The 19,733-nt window shown below is 55.6% G+C and overlaps 2 protein-coding genes across 2 annotated transcripts; both read right to left on the minus strand.

Annotated features, from left to right (window-relative positions):
• Nucleotides 1-422: 422 nt before the first annotated feature.
• On the minus strand, nt 423-3,661 carry LOC308640386 (bublin coiled-coil protein-like). Its single transcript, XM_081312317.1, has 2 exons — nt 3,496-3,661; nt 423-832 (listed from the first exon to the last, which is right to left on the minus strand). Exons 1-2 carry the CDS (start codon nt 3,572-3,574, stop codon nt 681-683), a joined length of 231 nt encoding a protein of 76 aa, XP_081168443.1. The 5' UTR covers nt 3,575-3,661; the 3' UTR covers nt 423-680.
• A 410-nt stretch (nt 3,662-4,071) lies between these two features.
• LOC308640398 (neutrophil gelatinase-associated lipocalin-like) lies at nt 4,072-10,279 on the minus strand (the record flags this gene model as incomplete). Its single annotated transcript, XM_081312324.1, has 6 exons — nt 10,024-10,279; nt 9,361-9,497; nt 8,182-8,261; nt 7,865-7,984; nt 7,539-7,640; nt 4,072-4,241 (listed from the first exon to the last, which is right to left on the minus strand). Exons 1-6 carry the CDS (start codon nt 10,159-10,161, stop codon nt 4,072-4,074), a joined length of 747 nt encoding a protein of 248 aa, XP_081168450.1. The 5' UTR covers nt 10,162-10,279.
• Nucleotides 10,280-19,733: the final 9,454 nt, after the last annotated feature.

Raw genomic sequence — 19,733 nt, forward strand, 5'->3', positions numbered from 1 at the left:
TCTTCTCTCTTAAGAAGACCCTTAGAGACAGGCAACCAGTCCAGCCTGCTAGTGGCCGGCTGGGGAGACTCAGGCCAGGAGCAGGACAATGCCAAGGTCACGCAGCCTGTCTTGGTCCCAGCTGTCTTGTTAAAGGCCCCGGTACCCTGGGAGACTGAGTGCATGCCACAGGGCCATAGGGCAAGTCCAGCACCATTGGACCACTGGGCCACCACTGCATGTCAGCCAGGCTGGGAAGCAGCTGCTGGCCAGGGAGGGACACACCAAGTAGGGAGGCGGCCCCAACCTCACTGCACCCTCCAGTCCAAGATGGCCACAAACCCCACCCCTGGCAGATGTGCCCAGACGCCTTGACCACCCCACTCCCCTCCAGTGGCCACTGGAGTCCTCATCCCAGCACACAGAGAAGAGGGGCACAGTGGTATGGGGGACCCATTTAATGTGGACCCTTGGTCCTGGGAGGAGTGGAGGACTCAGGAGCTGGGCAGGCAGGCAAGTGGTGGGGTTGCAGGTCCCCACTTGGCCCCAGGAAGGATGCTGGGCAGTGGGGGCTGGCCCAGTGACAGACCCACCAGGAGACCCAAAGGCCAGACCGTGAGAAGGTGTCTAAGCCAGGTGGTGAGTGCTCGGCTGGTCTGGCCCAGAGAGGCAGGGCTGGGGCCTGGCGGGGCGCGTGCAGCCTAGAGGCTGGCATCACCAGGGGTCTCCCCGAGCTGCTGCTGGAACTCAAGGCGCGTCTGCCGGTTGGACTCCAGCAGCTCCTGAAGGCGGGCATGGAGGTGGTCGTTCTTCTCCTCCAGGTGGTCTAGACAGGAGTTGATGGCCGCATACTCTGGGAAGAAGGGGGAAAACAGCCAAGTTCCTGTGTTTCCTCAGCACTCACACCCCACTGTCCCCCAGCTGACTCCAAAAGGGCTTGGGGCAAGTCCCTACTTCTGAGCCTCAGTGTCACTATCTGGAAATGGGTAGACATCCCGAAAGAGGCTTTGAAGAGATAAAACCTTAGCGCAACAACTTTCTTTCTAGGGTTAGGGTGGTCGCAGGGCAGTCAGCCCGTGTCCTGCCTGGGAGCTCCTGCCCGGTACCAAGCATCCTTTACCCTTCCTTCAGCAGCTGCCTAGAGCCCACATTCCTGATTAGAGCAACCAACGCCTCTGTCCCAGGCAGGCCCTATTCTCTAGCCCTTCCCTGTCTCCCTCTGCCTTCAGGACAAAACACCCAGTGGACTCTCCCAGGCTTTGGAATGGGGCCCAGCCCCTGCTCCTCTCTCTAGCCCCGTCTCCCAAGTCTTCTCCTATCCTCTCACCTCAAGCCCTTTGAATGTGCTGTGCCCCTGTCTGGGGTGTGTGGGTTCCTCCTGTCGTCCTTTCCTCTTCTCCCTGATGAGTCCCACTCACCCTTGAAGACTCAGTATGGATGACACCACAGGGACTCTTCCCAGTGTCCCAGACCAGATCAGTCCTCTGTCCTGATCCCCCAGCCTGCCTCTGCTCACTTCCATGGCTTCCCCTCAGGACTGACTGCTGTGATTATTTTGTGTGGTGGGTGTCGCCCACTCAAATAAAGCTCCTTGAGAGGTGACTGGTCTTGTGTTTTCTGTTGTCTTCCCAGTGCCCTCACTGACAAAGTGGGCGTTCGTTGAATGAATGAATGAGTGAGTGGAAGAAGCTCTGATCCCACCTCTGCCTTTGCTCAACTGTCTCTGTCACCTACAATGCTTCAGCCTCAACAACCCTTCAAGGACCAGCTCAAAATGCAGCCTCCCAGATGTCTTCCCTAGTCTCCACTAGAACCTGGCACTCACTCCTCTACTGCCACTCTTGACTGGCCTCTTTGCAACACAGTGTCCCTGAGGACCCAAGGTCTGGGCCTGTGCCCACTGCGGGACCCAGTTCTGAGCCAGCCCATGACTCAGATGCACTCAGCTGCCAGTCTGGGACCAGAGGAGAAGCGGCTGGTGGTGATGGAAAAGGCCAGGGCCCAGGAGGTCTGGACTGGGGGTGCAAATGTGCCTGCATTCTTGCAAATGGGCACCCCTCAGAGACAAAGAGTCCTGGGAATCTGCTGATCTTAAAGTCCATTCCACTCATGGTACAGATGGGGAAACGGAAGCCTCAGAAGAAAGGAACCAGCCAAGGGTCGTACAGCTGGTTGGTGACCACTGAAGCTCTGACTTGGGGATCAGGGCCCTTGGGTCTGAGTTCCAGCTCTCTGGGTTACTGCAGTCACTACAGTTCCCTTCTGGAAAAGGGGCTAAGAAACAAGTTTTCAAATGTATCAAGAGCTCAGCCACAAGAGTGCTTGTATAGCATGCATGAGGTCCTGGGTCTGACTCCCCCTGCAGAGCACACACAAAAAAAGCTCAGATAGGGTCTGGCCACAGGCAGTCATTACCATAAATATTTTGCACTGTGTCAGAGACAAACTGGAAAAAGGAATGGGGGAGGTGGGTGTCTCCACACCACTCCAGGCCAGCTATCTGTATCAAGGGTACTTAGAAGTCTTTCAGGACTTGGCTTCTCCCCACTGTCCTGTGAATCTGCCAACATTCACTTAAATGTAATCTCTGGGAGGCCCTTCCTGATGCCCCCAACAGGGCTACCAGCAGTAACCACACTGTTTGGTCAACAGTGCAAGCCTAGTAGCCCAATGCTTGTCCCCTAAGTGAAAGGCCTTGTACCTTTGTTAAAAGAAGACCCTAGGTGATTAAAATGTTCTAAGCTATTGTGATCAATGCACAACTATGTGAATATACTAAAATCCTAAAACTGTACAGTATGTGAATTATAGCTCAATAAAGCTGTTAACAGAAACAAAAAGCATAATCCATCCTTACCCCACATTTACAAAATCATGTTAATACACCAATCCTTACTACACTAAAAAAAACGACCATACTAACCACTTACTGAATGAATACCTGCCTTCTGGAAAGCGCTAAGCATTTTCCATTCAATTTTTCCTTTACTCCTGACCCATCTCAATGCAGGCGACACTGAATCATTATTCTTACATTATAGAGGGGGAAACAGCCCTGGACTGATGATTCTTCGGCCCTCCCACAGTGCTCTGCACACAACAGGATGCTCTGGAGGCAGGTTACCCCAGCAAAGCCAGATGGCTGGGGGTCCTGACTCAGCAAAGCCCCAATGAGTCGCTCCGGTAGAGCCAAACTCGCCAAACTCGGCCCCGCCCGCGGGGGCGAAGGAAGTGGCTGGAGCAAATTCCAAATGGGCGAGCCCCTCAAGTTGCCTCCGTTTCCCCATCTGTAAAACGGGGCTGGTTGCCCACGGTTCCCCCAATGCTGCGGTTCCCAGGGATCCGTTCACGGTGCTCGCCCTGCACCTCCGAGCCGGCGCCTGTAGTTCGGGATTCACCCAGGGCCGGGTGGGGCGGGCTCTTCTGACCCTTCAAAGCCCCGTCCCCGACCGGTGCCCGCTCCCAGGAGGGCACCCCTGGAAAAGCAAAGGCCGTCCCTGAAGCCCCCTGGATCACCTGCTTCCCCGAAGCCATCCTCCTCGCCTTCCGCGCCCGCCTCCACCGGCATGCCCAGGTCCCCGTTGGGGCCGGACATTGCGGGCTTGGGCGCCGCTGGGGCCGCGCGAGGAAGGAACACGGCGGCGGTCCGCCTCCAGCGGGCGACCGGCGGAAAGTAGGAGCAGCTGGTAGAACGCGGGGCCGGAAGGGTGGAACGCAGCTGCAGATGGCGGCCGGGCCCCGCCCTGGGGCGGAGCCACGCGGCCCGAACTCCACCCTGCCCCGCCCCGCAGGCAGATTCCGCCCCTCGACCCAGGCCCCGCCGGCGCCCCGCCTCACAGTCGAGCTCCGCCCACTGCCCGCTGGGCGGGGCCTGCTGCCCGCGGGGAATCCCCGGCGGTGGAGGTCCGGGCTCGCGGCGAGGGCCAGCGAGCCCGAGCGAGCCCCGTAGAGGGGCGGGGCAGTGTGGGACCCCCCACTACGCCCCATCCTGCTGCTTCCGCCCTCAGACACGGAGTTTCCGAGGCCTCCTGTGACTTCGGGAAATTCCTGTTCGCAATCCCCCAGAGTCATGGAGGGTCCACCTCCTGCCCTTCACCCAGTCCCTGCGGAAACGACCCACACCCCTGTTCTGTCCGGGGCCTCCCGGTCTTCGGCATTTCTCTTCGGGCTCTCAATAATTACATCTTGTGCGTCGAAACCAGTATGGGCTCCAGCTCTGGACCAGAGGTAGACACAGTCCCGTTTCAAGAAGAGCCGCATAACTGGGGCAGTGGTGGGGAGGAGTGGGAGACTCCTCCTGATTGTGGCCCCCAGGACTCGTCATGTTCATAAGGAAAAGGTTTGCTGCCCACCTCCTGCAGAAAGTCATCGGGCCAGCAAGTGTCGCTCCTGCATTGGACCCAGAGATGTGCCCTGGCCAAGAGTCCAACTGAGCTGTAAGCCCATGTCCCAAGGGAGATGGGCTCACTTCTACTCCTGCAGCTGTAGTGGCCAGGAGGACCTATGGCTACTGCAGCCTGGTCCTGGTCTCATGCTGGATGTCCCAGATGGTGACATTGGGTGGAAAACTCTCCTATCCCTGAAGCCACCTTCACCATTTCACCTGAGGTAAGGGGAGGTGTAGTGAATGCTGCTATATGGGCCACCACTAACTTGTACTTAGCCGTCCTGCCTTCTTCTCCCAGAAACCAGGCTGAGTGGCAGTGGGGTCCACAGAATCAGTACCCAGAGAAGTTCAGAGGTCTTTCATTCCGACCAGTTGGTCCTCCTTGATAGAAGAGGAAGACCAGAGACAGGGATTTGTCTCTCTCTTTGAAGAAAAAGGAAGGAGCCCTAGCCAAGGATTGCACCTGGGCAGCTCTGGCTGCAAAGAGCAGGGAAGTGGATTCTTCCGAGCGCGGGAGGGAACAGCCCTGCTCACACTCTGCTTTTATCCCAGTGAAACCAAGACAAACCTTGTCCTCAGAACTAAACCAGAAGGCACAAAGCCAACAGTTTGTGGCAATTTGTTACAGTGGCAATAGGAAACTCATGCCTCCAGTGACCCAGGAGGGGCCTGAGAGTGTATCCTGAAAGGCCCAGCAGGAGCAGGGGACAATGGGAAGTTACCTCACTTGGGCCAAGGTAAGGAACTGGAGTCCAGAGGTTAGGCGTGCCGCATGCAGATTCAGTCTCCTCAGCCAGCTAGAGAGCTTTGGCCAGTAGCCCCCCAGGTACCCTTCTCTGCCAGAAGCCATTCTAGACTTGGGCACAGTTCTCATCCCTCATTAGAAGCCCAGCCTGTACCAACCTGGTCTGTTCAAGGAGTCTGGCCCAGACTTGTGACACAATCTGTGGACCTGCCCTGCTTCCTGGGGAGCCAAGGCTGGGTTAATCATCACTCCATAGCTTCCTACCCCCAGCCAGGACAAGGTTTGTCTTGGTTTCACTGTGTGTCTGTGGGTGGGCAGCCTGGCTTCCTTCAGAGTCCCACCCACTCAGGCCTCTGACCATGCATGGGGAGAAGAGAGGCAGGAAGGGTATGTTCTTGTATATGATGCGGACGTGGAGAGGCTACATCTGTGACAAGTGAGGAGACAGGGGCTTGTCAGGCCTGGCTCAGGCCCAGCCATATGATGGGTGCCAGTCTGGGGCCTTAAGCCTACTCCTAGTAGGCAGGATCCCTGGCAGCTTATCCCCTCTTTGCCTCAACTCACCCTCCTGAGGCTTCAGAATGTCCCTTCAGGTGGCTGGAGGTCATAGGGTGTGTGGGGGTGAGGGGCAGCCCTCTAAACTGGGTCAGCATGAACACAGTCCCCACCTATGAGTCTGGCAGGGGTCCAGGGTTATACCCTTACTCACCCTCTGCCTGGAATTGCCCTCAAAGTAGGTAGGATGCACCCATCCCTTCTTCTGTGCACCCCTGTCCTGGATGCAGCCTCCATAATCCACAGGGGCCTGGTGAGTCAGGATAGATGCATCTTACAACCATTCCAGGCCCCTTCAGCTCCCTGGCCCTATTGCGGCCAGTGCTGTGAGGCCTGTTACCAATGATTTAGTATGGGCATGAGGTGTGGTGCCATCAGTGCTTCTGTTGGCTCAGGCAGCCCTTGTGAGCAAGGGCTTGTGAAGGCTGTGCTTCTCTGTAGGTGACGAGGCATGCCCAATCAAAGCAGGAATAAGCCCGGTTTTGGGGGGGTGGGTACCAAGGATTGAACCCAAGGTGCTTAACCACTGGGCCACATCACCAGCTCTTTTTTTTTTTTTTTGTATTTTATTTAGAGACAAGGTCTCGCCAAGTTGCTTAAGGTCTTGAAAGTTGCTGAGGCTGGCTTTGAACTTGTAATCTTCCAATCTTCCAACCTCAGGCTCCCAAGCCACTGGGATTACAGGCATGTACCACTGTTCCTGGCTAAGCCCGATTTTGTTCTATGGAAGAGGACTCAGGGCGGTTGGCAGGGATGATAATGGTGGGAGGGAGAGCCATGAGTCCTAAAGTCTTCCCTTTATGTGGTCTCTCTGTAACCCTAACTTCAGGTTGGGTTCTGGAGACTCCATCCCTGGATTCATGCTGGTGTGAGGCCACACTTTGCCCTCCCTCCCACCAGGGTTCAGGGAGCACAGACTCGGGGACTGGTGGCATGGGTTTATTTAGCAGACAAGGAGGGCTTTATCAGAGGCTTTCAGGGCAGTACTGTACCATGAGAAGGGTCTCCCAGCTCTGAACCTGGCATTGTGGCTGGTGGGGCAGTCAGGTAACACAGCAGAGATTACAGAAAGGACAGGGGTTGGAAAGCAGGAGGCACTTGAGAGAGGACATCAAAGTGAAGATAGCTGTGTTTCCAGGAACAGCGAGAGGAGCAAAGGTAGGCCTGAGACCTCCTTCCCTCTGCACCCCAGCCTCCTGTAGACCCCCCGAGCAGACATCCTCACAGCTGGTTCAGTTGTCAATGCACTGATCTGTGGGGGAGAAAGTCCATGTTTGTGTGTGCATGTGTGATATCTCTCTGACTGCCAAGGACCCCTGCACTACCCCTGGGCCACCTCAGGCCCACTCTGGCCCAGCTGCAGAAGATCTGGTGATTCAGGGTTGGGGCAGTAGGAGGACCCAAGATGGGGCTAAAGGTGTAAGAGAAAGGCCTGGGGTGGGCTGCCCCTAGGGACTGGGCCTCATGACTGCTCAGGCCTCCTGTTCACCTGCTGAACCTGGCAACCCCTTAGCCCATGGCCCAGAGTGGCCTGGCTGGAAGAGGCCACTTGAAATACAGGACATCTCTTAAGTCCCTCCCTGGGGGGGGAGGGGGAGATGGCCCAAGATAGCAAGGCCCAGGGTATGCAGAGGAGGTGGCCCAGGACAAGGAGTGTGGGGAGGAGGTGGCTCAGGAAAGTGATCTGAGGAAACATGGGCCTGGGCCTGAAATTCTCCTCTGGGAAGTCCCCACCTAAACTGACAGGGGGGAGTGCTTGGGGCTGGGACTCCACAGACCCCAGGAAGGGGTTGGATCTTCCTGAACCTAAAGTGGCTCCCAAGGCCTAGAAAGTCCCCGTGTCCCCTTCCCTTCACCCTAGCTGGCTGTTACCTATGCGAACAGGGAAGATGATGTGGTCATCAGTGAGGCCCAGAGATTTGGCAAGGCGGATGAACCTCTCCTTCAGTTTAGAGGTCAGCTCCTTGGTTCTCCCTGTGACCAAGATGGCCAGTGAGTGGCCAACAGGAAGACACTCCATAAATATTGTTGAGCTAATGAACAAGACCCAAACCCTTTTCCATGGAGGGTGTGCAGAAAGACCTCCTCCCTGAGGGGTGTTGGAACTGGAGAAGACTTTGAGGTCTAAGGGAATGGGATCCCCTGCCCCAGGGCGTGACCAGGATCTGGGTCCCAGAGGGGATTGGGTGAGGACCCACCATAGAGGGTGATCTTGAAGTATTCCCTGTTTTCAGAAACTTTCTTGAAGTACACCATGGCAAACTGGTTGTAGTTGGTGGCTGCCACCTGCACAATGTAACTCTGTATTTTGGGATAACCTGTAGGTATAGACAGCAAAGGATGGACCCTACCCTGGCCAGGAGGAGGGGGCTGTCCCCTTTCTCCTCAACTGCTCATGGGCTTTTCCCCACAGGGGAGCATCCATGTGGAAGGTCAGGGAGGACCCTTCCAGGAGGACACTGCACCCTGGAACCCCAACCCCAAGGCCCCATCTCAGGACCCACTCAGGACTCACTGCTAATGTTTCCCAGGGTGAACCGGCCAGGTGGGGAAGTTGGGACAAAAGTTCTGGTCCAGTGGTCACAGCCCTGGTCCCTGTGGGAGAGAGATGGGGGTTCAGCATGGAGATGATGCAACTTGATCTCCCAGGCTAACTGAGGAGGGACCAGGGATGCAGCAGAATTCTGATGTCTCAGGTCAAGTTCCACTATGGCAGGAGTCCCCACCCTGCCCAGCTCAGATGGACCTGGGCCTTCCACTCAGAGCCTATATGTCCCTGCCTGGTCTGCTGCAAGGAGCCACTTGACCCTGCTCAGACATTCCTTCAGCAGCCCCTGTCCCTTCTCCAGCTGAGAAGGGACACAGTCTCCACACAGTCCCCTGCCCCAGGTACTTACCCCCTGCTCTATGCCAGCACTCCCCTAGCTCTTGGGCCAAACCTGCCCCATTCCCTGAGTCCCACCCTGCCTTCTGGAACCCCAGAGCTGAGCTCCCCAAACCAGCCTTTCTTCTGCCCCTTGTTCCTCAGATGCTCCAGCTCCAATCCCTCCTGTCACCATAGTCAGAAATCCGGAGCTGATGATACGCCCTGCTCCCTGTTCCAAGCCCCAACCTCCCACCTTGACCGCACCCTCACTGCTCTCCCCACCTCTCTGGAGCACCCCACTATTTCTTCCCTGCTGCCGCTGAGCTCTGATTCTGGCCCTTGTGGGGAGACACCCCTCCCAGGCAGTCCCAGGGTGTCTCAGGCAGTCCCAGGCACAAGGTGAGGTGCCCCAGAAACTAGCTGAGAGTGCTCCCCTCCCCTTGGCTGCTCACCAGCCCCCTGCTGGGGTGGCCAAGCAGGTGGCTTGTGGTTCCTGAGGCACAGTTCTGACTCAGGGCCCACACATCTCCATCTGAGGCAGCGTGGGTCCTTGACAGTCACCTCCCTAGAGGCCCTGGACGGAGGCCCTGGTGGGGTCCCAGCTGAGTTCAGTTTCTCTCCTCCCACTTTTAACACTACTTTCTCCGTCTTGTTTCCACTGATGGTGTGTGTCTCTCCCTCCCGCCCTCCATGCATGTCTGTCCTGAGCAGCGAGGGTGACGGAGGGGGAGAGTCAGTGTGGGAGCCATGAAGAGCCCCTCAGCCCCACTTGGCCCTTGGCTGTGACATCAGTCCGCCTCTCAGCCCCCTGGGAGGTCATAGCCTCACCTGAGCAGAGTAGAGGTGACATTGTAGCCGTGGTCCTCCTTCAGGTCGTAGGTGGTCCTGTACATCTTAAACTGGCCCTGTTCTTCTCTCTGAACTGCATTTCCCGCCAGGCCTACCACATACCATTTCCCCTGGAACTGCAAGGAGTTGATGATGGGCAGATCAGGGATGGCCTGGGAGCCACCCCTCGCTCTCTGTCCCTTCCGGCACCTCTGGGCAGCCCATCTAGGAACCAAGAGTCCCCCTGACTGGGCAGCAAGGCCCTGGGCTGGGTCTGCTCTGAGAAGCCCACAGGAGCTCGGGGCCTCCAGGACCCAGAGGGATCCCTGAGAGAGGAATTAGCCCTGAGTTGGCAGGGACAGCGTGGCCCTGGACAAGAGACTCTCAGTTTCCCCATCTGTGCAGAGGGACACATGTCCCCACCTTGCATGGACAGTGGGAATTATGGGAGACTCGATGTGAACCTGGAAAGATCTGTCTAGACAACCCTGGGTGGGGAGGAGATGGGTGGACTAGCATGGCTTCCTCCGGGAGCCCAGGTGCAGGGCATGCTGCAGCCCCTCCCGCCCACCCCACCCAGCACTGCCCTGGACGGTTCAGCTCTCCTCCCTCTGTGCCTGCCTCCTTGGGCCCTCCCTGCGGCTGCTCCTCCAGGCTCCTTACCTGGGCATCCTGAAAGCCCTGCTGCAGGGGGACCCTGCTGAGACGTGGGGCTGGGATCAGGTTTGGAGCAGAATCCTGGGCCTGGGTCTGCAGGGCTCCCAGCAGGGTGAAGCCCAGATACAGGAGAACTAGGGGCATGATTTCAGGGCAGCCGAACCTGGCAGGTGTTGAAGGAAGAAGCAGAGAGAACAAGGAACCCAGCCTGGGGGAACCATTTATGGGCCACTGGCTGCTGCTCCCCACAGGGTGGGGTAACATTGCCTTTGCCAAATCCAGGAAGAGTGAGGTAATAACCAGAAACTCCTATGGAAATGCTTGGCAAGGTTCCTGCCCCTTCCTCCCTCTGGTCAGGATTATGCAAATGGGGGGAAGGAAGGCCAGCAAGGAAGGGGGACAGGAGGGACATTCCCAGGAGGCCACAGTCTGGCAGGGACAAGGGTTCCCTCTGGGCATTCTTTGTGCCCTCTCCCTTTATGTGACTGGCCCTGTCTGAGGTCAGAGCTCCGATCTGGACAAGCTGTCATCTCTGACCCCCAGGAGCCTCAGCCTACCTAGTGTCCAGGGAGGGCTGTGGGTGGCTCTGCCCTTTCCCTGCATCTGCTGGAAGGGAGAAGGTCCCTTTCCATAGCCCTGTGATGCTTTCTGTTCCTTGTGAGGGTCAGGGGAGTGCAGGGCAGTGGGACAGAGACACTTTAGACAGAGAAGGATGAGGCGCCTGCTGAGCCCTCTGAGCCCAGACCCTGGCCCCTCGCAGGAGCCCTGGCCAGACCCTGGTATGGAATGAGATGCCTGAGAGACTGGCCTAAGAATGCTCCTGGCCCAGGAGTGCTCCCACCTTGAGACCCCTCCACCACATTCCCTTCCCCATTTTTCAGGAGGGGACAGAACAGCAGCCCACCCCCCAGGGCCTGGGCTGCTTGGGTGAGCCTAGTGGGTAGGGATGCCAGGCTCAGCATGTGGGCACAGATGAGGCTGCTGAGGCTTCAGTCCCCGTTCCCATTGGAGCCCTGATAAGAGGACCATGGGGAGCTGGTGGGAGCCCCAGGCAAGGTGGACTGGTGGGTGGCCATGAAAGTGGGCTCTATTCTGCTCCCTTGTGACACAGGGAGTACAAATATTTGGCCTTGTCCATCTGTCTGTCTCTGGGCCATGGAACCCAGTGGCCCAGGCCTGAGGTCTGAGAACCATCCCTGACCCACGTTTTGTCCTCCCAGCGGGAAGTTGTTTCCCCACAGGGAGGCTGGCCAGCATCCTTGAGGGCAGTGATGGGTTCCAGGCCCTGTGCAGTGTCCCCCTGAGAGGACTCACCATTTGGGCTGTGACTGTCCTGGAGGTCTGACCCTGAGGGTTCACTGGCCCTCCATGGGACTTGAAGGGCCCTTATTGGCTCTAACCTACCTGCTACTTGGGACCCCCAGTCTGGGCTCTGAATCAGCAGATCAAGAGAGGGGCTTTGGGGGGTCCTGAACTGGTGGGAAGGGTGCTGCCTCGGCATCCCCAGTGCCAGAGACCCCAGCTGGACTCACTGCCTCTGGCCCTGCCCTGCCCGCTGGTCCTGATGGTGAAAGAGCAGAAGTGAAGGTGAGCAAAGCTGAGGGGACGACGAGGCCACTAGAGCCTGTCCCCACCTCCCACCCCCTCTCCAGCCCCAGGGGCTCCACCCCTGCCATTCCCGTGGCTGGTGTTCTCAGGGGCTGGATGCACACAGTGGAAGGAGCGCCTGCCCAGCACGCACGGGGCCTGGGCTCCCTCCCCAGCACTCAAGGCATCCTCAAGAGTCTTCTGTGACCATCAGATGCAGAGGAGACAGGGCGGGGGCGGCAGAGTCCCCCAAACTTTTAAGTAAGCAAGAGGCAGTGTCCTGAATCACAGAGGAGTTGCTGGGTAGAATATTCCAGACCCTGAAAGTCAGGGGGCTGAGTGATCAGTGCTCCCAGGTGGGGTGGTGTACAGAGTTTGAGAGGAGATGGCCCGGCTCAGGGACCCCAGGCAGCTTTGAAGCTGGGCCCCTCAAGGAGCAAGGAAATCTCTGCCCGCCTCCCACCCGCCAGGCTCCTTCCCAGCAGAGGGAGTGGCTCTGCCTATTCTGGGAGCCAGAACAGACCACACGGGGACTCCGGTGTCCCTGCTGAGGTTGTCTCTAGGTTTCTGACAAACCCTGCTGGGTCTGCTCCTCTCCCCGTGCTGCCTCAGGCCTGTCTGGTCCCCTGGCCTGGTCTCTGTATCTCTGTCCTCATCTCGTGTTGGACTTTGTCTTTGCTGACACCTGGGGATGGCCATCTCATCCTTCCTCCCCGACTGCCTCCCGCCATCTGTCCTGGTCCTCTCTGGAGGTCGGGGATGGAGTGAAGAGGCCGGTTGAGGGATTTGAGATTCAATGCATCCTATCAGGTAGGAAGGCTCCCAAAGTCTGGGTGGGACCCTCGTCAGAGTCCAGCAGGGCTGTGGGAAGGGGTCAGATTAACAGGCACTTCCCCTCACGCTGGCTCTGAGGCTCAGCACTGGGGGATGGTGTGAGGCCCACAGTGTAGACCTCCTGTTCAGGTTAGGACTGACTCCAAGGCTCCAGGGTGGACACAACACTGGAGGCTCCAGGTACCACCCACTCCCTTCCCACTGGGCCCCATTCCCCTGGCCAAGGAGGGGACTCAAGGGCTCACATGGCTCAGAGCTGGGGGCAGTTACTGGGCCCTGTGGCTTTGGGAGTGGTCTGTGCTACGTGGGTGGCACGGTGCCCACAGAGTGCCAGGCCCTGGTCCATCTCCCTTGGGCCCCACTGCTGGTTTCCACTGTGACCCCTGAGCCGCTCCCGCAGGGCCACCCCCACCATCTCCCCCCAGTCTCTCTCCAGGAAACACAGACATCCCTGGTGGGCCCTCAACTAGCCATACAAAAGCTTTGGGGCCAAGACCCTTCTGGGAAAGGCCAGGCCTGGGCCTCCCAAGTCCTGCTCTGGGCCTGCTTAGAAACAGCAGGAGCTTGAACACTGTCCACACCGGAGTTTTCTATGGCCAGAAGCCAGAACTCTAGTTGTTCCCAGGGCCCCACCCAGGTCTAATCCACCCCTGAAGGCAGTGAGATGTTTCCTGGTGCTTCTTGCATCTCAGGAATCCAGTCTGACCCCCTGGTCTGGTTTCTAGGAGCTCATGGACAGTGTTCAGCCCTGGAAGTGACTGGGGCAGAGGTAGACCCTCTGACCTGTCTGAAGGGCAGTACAGGACGAAGCAGGCTTCCCAGAGGCAGGGCCATGCCTGAGGAGCCTCTAGGCAAGAGGCCCTAGGAGGCCTAATCATGGCCCCGGGAACTCCTGGTGTCCATGGAGGGGCCCTCTTTGGTCACTGCAGGTCCAGTGACACCCTGCTCCCAGACAGCCCAGGATGGGCATGACTGTTCCATGTGAGGTGCTTGCCCCCCAGGGATCTGGCTGCAGTCTTCCATTTCCAGAAGTGGCTTTCTAGTCCCCTGCTCATCTCTCACCCCTGGGCTCACTCTAGGACCTCTGGGTTCCTGCCCCTTCCACTGGATGGGGACCCCACCTATGGGGACTCTGAAAGGTAGCCCCTCCTAAACCTTCAATATGCACACTGGACTTGCCCCCTCCAGGGAGGCCCTGGAGCCCATTGGACAGGGCAGCAGGCCCTGCTGCTCGAGAGCTGGACCTCCCCCGCTGGTGCTGGTCCTCAGGTACTTGGCCCAGGCTGCCCCCTAGAGGGGTGCTCCTGCCTTTTGCTCTACAGCCTGGATGTCTGTGCAGGTAAAAGGGCCTACAGGAACCAGGGGCACAGGGGACTGGAGGCCACAGCTCCGAGCAAGGTCAGCAGAGGGCCTTCCATTCTGCGGGGATGGTAGGTGGCTGCTGGGCTTTCCTGCAGCCTGGTCAGGGGACCTCTGCCTGGCATGGCCCTGGTACTGGACAAGACATCTGTTCCTCTCAACTCTGCCCCTCTCCTGCCTGAAGCCCTGCCAGGTAGCCCAGGAAAGGGGCTCATTTCTTGCCAGCTGCCTGTGCTGGGAGATGAGCTGGGATCAAAGGGGTCGGCTCAGCACTAAACTAAGAAAACGGTGAAGAAATCATGTAACACACGACATGAGTTTCTCCGATTGAGGGTGGGACTGCCCTGCGACCTTAAGGGTCAGTTTCCACGCTGGACAGCGCTGGGAAGAGAGTGTGAACTCAGAATCTCTTTATTTTTATAGTGGGGACACACAAAGGAGCTTTGATGGAATGTTCTTCACCAAATAAGGCAGGTGGAGTCTTGCTCGGTGATGTCTTGTGGTCAGCAGATTGGTTGCCATCATGGCAAGTCACACCCATCTCAGGTGCTGTGCGGGATCACAGGTGGAGTGAGAGTAAAGGCACACTTACGTGGCACAGCCCAATCAGCGAGCAACGCCAGACCTGTCCCCTCATATCACTCCAGTGTGCATAACTCTCACACACAGCCCACAGATGGCTCGCGGCACGTCCATCACAGTCACTTCTGGATAGCCCTCTGACTTGCTGCTCTCTGGGCCCTTGGCTGGGCCTCTGCTGGGCACCATGCAAGGTGGCTTGGGTGAGAGTACAGGGCTGGTTCTCCTCTGTGCCCTGGGAGCTCATGCCAGACCAGGAGAACAAGGGAACAAGGTCATAGATGCCAGAGGGTTGGAAGACCAGGTATCCAAGATGGTGTCCCTGGCTGCAGAATCGTGGCACTTGGGCTTCTGCCTGGAGTCCCCTTAGGTACCCCAAGGGGATGGCAGCCCTTCTGCCCGCTCCTTATCCCAGAGGTGGAGAAAGGTCAGAAGCCCCAGCTCAGGCTGTTCCTTGGCCCCAAGGTTCTATTTCAGACGGGGGCAATGTCGGTGGCTGAGCCTCCACTCTGGGGCGGGGGGGAAAGCAAGGCTGTGCTGGGCAGTGAGGACCAGGGTGGGGGCCCCAGGGACACCTGTCCACCTAAGGACGAGAAGCCCACCGGGGCCGATGGGGTGAGGGCAGGGAGGGTGGGGAGCATGCAGTGTGGGGTGCCAAGCTGTTGGGTGCGGCCGTCCCTCTGGAGCCTGATTCTCAGAAGGTTCGGTCAGAGGTCTGGAAGGAAGTGTGCATCTCTATCGACAGGACTTGGTGGCCCAGACCTTGGGCTGGAGGGAAGACCACCCCCTGCTCCCTTCCCATGACTCTCAGTTACCTCTCAGGAATGGGACCCCCTGCCTTTGATGGCAGGTAGGCTAGAGGTCACAGGTCACAGGCCTGGGGGCCTCCCTCTGAGTCCAGAGTCCTTCAGGCCTTGGTTGGGTACTGGCCTCCCCCAGGGTCACTGCAGCCCCAAGTGCCTCTCCCGAGGAGCTCAGTGTGGGTCTGCCAGGACTGAAGAGGCTTGTGGCTCCCTGGTTTCTATTTACATCCCTGGGTCTCCCTCCTGTCCTGAGCCACCTCCTCCTGACCCTGCTGGGTCACCTGTTCCATGATACCTCCTCCTATGATGCTGAGTTTTCTAGATTCAGGCAACTTCGCCTGCTTCCTGCAGCCCCTGTCTTGGCCCACCTCTTCCGCACCTCCATAGGTCCCCTGACTTTGGCTTTCCCTCAAGAACCCGCTTTCCTAACTGTGAATTTCCTAATGTTGCCATCTTCTGCAATCTGGATAGGCCAAGAATTTCCCAAATTATCAAATTACTACAACATATTTCCACATACTTGTTGGCTTAGAACCACACACTCAGCTGGGTCCGGTGGTGCATGTCTGAGTAGCTACAATCCTGGCTACTTGGGAGGCTGAGGCAGGAGGATGGCAAGTTCAAGGCCAGCCTGGCAACTTCATGAGACCCTGTCTCAAAATTTAAAAAAAGGAAAAATGAAAAAAAAATTTTAAAAAAGGGCTAGGGATGTGGCTCAGTGGTGGAGTGCTTGCCTCACACGTGTCAGGCCCTGCGTTCAATCCCAAGCACTGCAAACAAAGCAAAGCCCACACTTGTTGGCTTGAAACCACACATTCCAAAGGCCAGCAGTCAGAAATCAGAAGATCACTGAGTTGGAATCAAGGTGTTGGCAGAGCCTGGCTCTGGCTTCCCGGAGGCTCCATGGGTTGTGCCAGCCTCCTCTAGCCTCTGGCCTTGTGCCCACGCCCCCCAATCTCTGCTCCCTCTTCACAGGGGGCCTCCTCTGGGTCTCATCTCCCTCTGCCTGTCTCAGGAAGGACACTTGAGAGGACATTTAGGGTCCAGCTGGATAATCCAGGATAATCTGGATCTCAAATCCTCAATTTATTTAAAAGGCAGAAAGATAAGAGGGAAAGAAGGAAGGAAAGATAAGGGAGAAAGGGGCCAGGCCCGTGGTAGTGTAGGACACTGTCTTCTAGCATTGAAATGTCAGTGAGCGTGAGAATCACTGTACAGAAGACACTCCACATGGCTCTATGGACCAGGAATGAGGACGCTGTCATTCTTTAGGAATGGAACGTTTCCTAACCCGACCCAGCCCAAAACAGACCTCCACACCCTGCTGGGCTCACAGTCCACAGGGACCTTTGTAGACTTCAATGCGTGTTTAGAATAAGAAAGGCTGTGGCCCAGCCTATAATCCCAGAGATTTGGAGGCTGAGGCAGAAGGATCCCAAGTTCAAAGCCAGCCTCTGCAACTTAGGTGTCTCTAAATAAAGTACAAAAAAGGTCTGGGGACGTGGGTCCGTGGTAAAGTGCCCGTGGGTTCAATCCCTAGAACCCCCCCCCCCAAAAAAAAAGTGAATGACTGAATATGGGCAAAAGGTCACAGTATGAATTTAGAAAAGGGCAGGGGTGCAGCTGAGTGTAGGAGCATGGGCTTAGCTTGTACAAGACCCTGGGTTCTATCCCAGCACCAAAAATAAACAATACATTCATTTTAGTAAAATAAACGTTTTAAAAAGTCTCATTTTCTGTCTAATCAATATGACATTAAGATATTCTACATTATTTTTATCTCGAATATTTGAAATGATGTGTTTATTTTACATAGGCAGTGCATCTGAATTTTCAGAAAGCATAATTTTCTTGTGGGGGACCGTGCTAGGGATCTAACCCAGGGCCTCCTGTATGCTAACCAAGCGCTCTACCACTGAGCCACGTCCTGAGTCCTTTACACTTTATTTTGAGACAGAGTCTCTCTAAGGACCCAAGCTGGCCTCAAAAATGTGATCCTCCTGCCTCAGCCTCCCAAGTCACTGGTTTTCTAGTTTTTACATAATGCCCTTTTTCTGTTCCAAGATCTCATCCAGTATACTATATTAGATTTAGTCATTGTATTAGGCTAATTGTTTTACTGTTGTAGGGACAAACAAGGCAAGACACTGAAGATAGCAAAAACCATTTTATTTGGCTGCAGCCAGGTTCAGAGGGCACAGCTTTTGCTGTAATCAATCAATCCCCTGAACCCCAAGTTCAGGGAGTTGCAGAGTTTTATACCCAGCATATAAGGGGAGGGGCTCAGAAATTCACAGTCTGCAGAAGTTCACATTTTTTAAGCAGCTTTTTATTTCACTGTTTTGGGCAACAAAGACAACACCTGAGAAGTGGGGAGCTTCTTCTCCCCTTTCTTTCCTCCCCCTGCCAACTGTTACCATGGAGCCCAACTGTAACTTATCTTTTCTTTTAATATTTATTTTTTAGTTTTTGGTGGACACAACATCTTTATTTATTTATTTATTTTTTGAGAGAGAGAGAGAGAGAGAGAGAATTTCAACATTTATTTTGTAGTTTTTGGCGGACACAACGTCTTTGTCTGTATGTGGTGCTGAGGATCAAACCCGGGCCGCACGCATGCCAGGCGAGCACGCTACTGCTTGAGCCACATCCCAAGCCCATAACTTCTCTTAAAAATGTAGACATCTCGGGCTGGGGATGTGGCTCAAGCAGTAGCGCGCTCGCCTGGCATGCGTGCGGCCCGGGTTCGATCCTCAGCACCACATACCAACAAAGATGTTGTGTCCGCCGAGAACTAAAAAATAAATATTAAAATTCTCTCTCTCTCTCTCTCTCTCTCTCTCTCTCTCTCTCTCTCTCTCTCTCCTCCTCTCTCTCACTCTCTCTTTAAAAAAAAATGTAGACATCTCTGTGAAGTCCAGCTCAAGGCCAGAGGCCTTGTTTACACATTTCTACAAACTACTTCACTGTGAAAACTAGTAAGGGGGTGTCCAGCACCTGGAGTTCCGGTATCTTCCTGGCCAGTGGCCAAGTAAAACAGGGCAACGAGAAAACAGGAAGTTTATTTACATTGAACTCTTTGCAGAGAGTCTCTTGCTGACAGTCCTAAAATCAGCCATGGTGAAGATTTCTGGAGAGGCCCAGTTAAAATTTTCCTTTGGAGAAAGAGGGTGCCACTACATTACTACAATTAAATACCAGAGGGAGGTTACTTTATAAAGAAAACAAGTTTATTTTGACTCATGGTTCTGGAGGAACAAGGTTGAGGGGTCACATTTGGTGGTGGTCTTTCTGCCTGCAGAATCCCAAAATAGTGTGTCACATGGCAAGAGACAGGGAGCACTATCAGCTTGCCTCACATGCACAAGGCCCTGGGTTCGATCCCCAGCAACAAAAAATAAAATAAAATAAAAAATAAAAATAAAACCACTATTGGGGTGGGTGGCCAGCACGGCCAGGGTAGGTTCCCGCTCAGGAGGTGTGAGCTGCCTGGGAAATAAAAAGTCTGAAATAATCAGAAATAAAGACAGAGTCAGAAATTAGATAGGAAAAGGGGAGCACCTGATGGGTCTTCCAGTCCCGATGGGAGCTGGAACTGAACACCTGAAGACGAGTCCATCAAAGGCAGGGAGAAGGCTTCAGCGGGAAGAGTCTTGGTTTGCACTTGCTCCTGGGTGCAGCAGGGGTCTTGCAGCAAACAGGTGGATTGGCATTTTGCCAAAGCCACACCCATCTCTGAGAGGCTGGTGGTTCCAGCAGGGTCACGGATCTCTGGTGCTGTGCTGAACTTGTGGGGCTGGGCGCGACGCCGCCGCGTGAACCAGGCTTTCTCAAACCAGCAGGGTCGCTGCAGCAGGCTTTCCTGCCTAATGGTCCACATCGCTTTAGCTCATGCACAGCTCGCAGATGGCTGCTGGCAGCCACCTGGATTCAATTAGGACAGCCACCCTGATGACCTCAAATCCTAATCACAGCCCAAGGCCCCCTCTAAATATCATAGTCAGATTAAGTTTCCACCTTCTGCTATCTCAGGATGGGGATTTGACTTCAGCTCATGAGCATCTGAGGGACATAAACCGCAGCAATACTCTGTCTCTTCAGGGTTCTGGGCTGTGAGGCTCCTCAGACTTTCTGGGTTTTGATCTTGACAATGTGAGATCTGTCTTGGTGGTGGAGTGTTTGTTCTCACAATTAGACTGGGGTTAGAGGCTTTAGGGAGGAAGGTCAGAAAAAACAAAAAGTCATTTTTGCATCATATGGTATCAACGGTAGTATCAATAAGGTGACCTCATGGTTAATGTTGAATTGGTCAAGGTCAAGATTTTTGCCAGGTTTCTCTACTGGGAAGTTATTTTTTCCCCTTCCTATACTGTGCTCTTCAGAAGGAACACAGCCCATAGCTAAAGAGTGGGGTGGGGGGGTTTGCTCCACCACCTCAGGGGCACAGTATTACATAAATTATTTGGAATTCTTCTGCAGGTGAGATTTGTCTCTCCTCCCTTATATACTTCCCATATCAGGGATTGGACCTAGGGGTGCTCTATACCACTGGCC

The sequence above is a fragment of the Spermophilus citellus genome (assembly GCF_964194105.1).
Source record: "Spermophilus citellus genome assembly, contig: SCAFFOLD_131, whole genome shotgun sequence".
In the NCBI taxonomy this organism is placed as follows: Eukaryota; Metazoa; Chordata; class Mammalia; order Rodentia; family Sciuridae; genus Spermophilus; species Spermophilus citellus.

Coding starts and splice junctions, on each gene's coding strand:
- LOC308640386 (XM_081312317.1), bottom strand. CDS start 3,574: ATGTCCGGCCCCAACGGGGACCTGGGCATGCCGGTGGAGGCGGGCGCG. Junction 833..3,495: donor GGATGGCTTCGGGGAAGCAG/GTGATCCAGGGG, acceptor CCTTCTTCCCAG/AGTATGCGGCCATCAACTCC.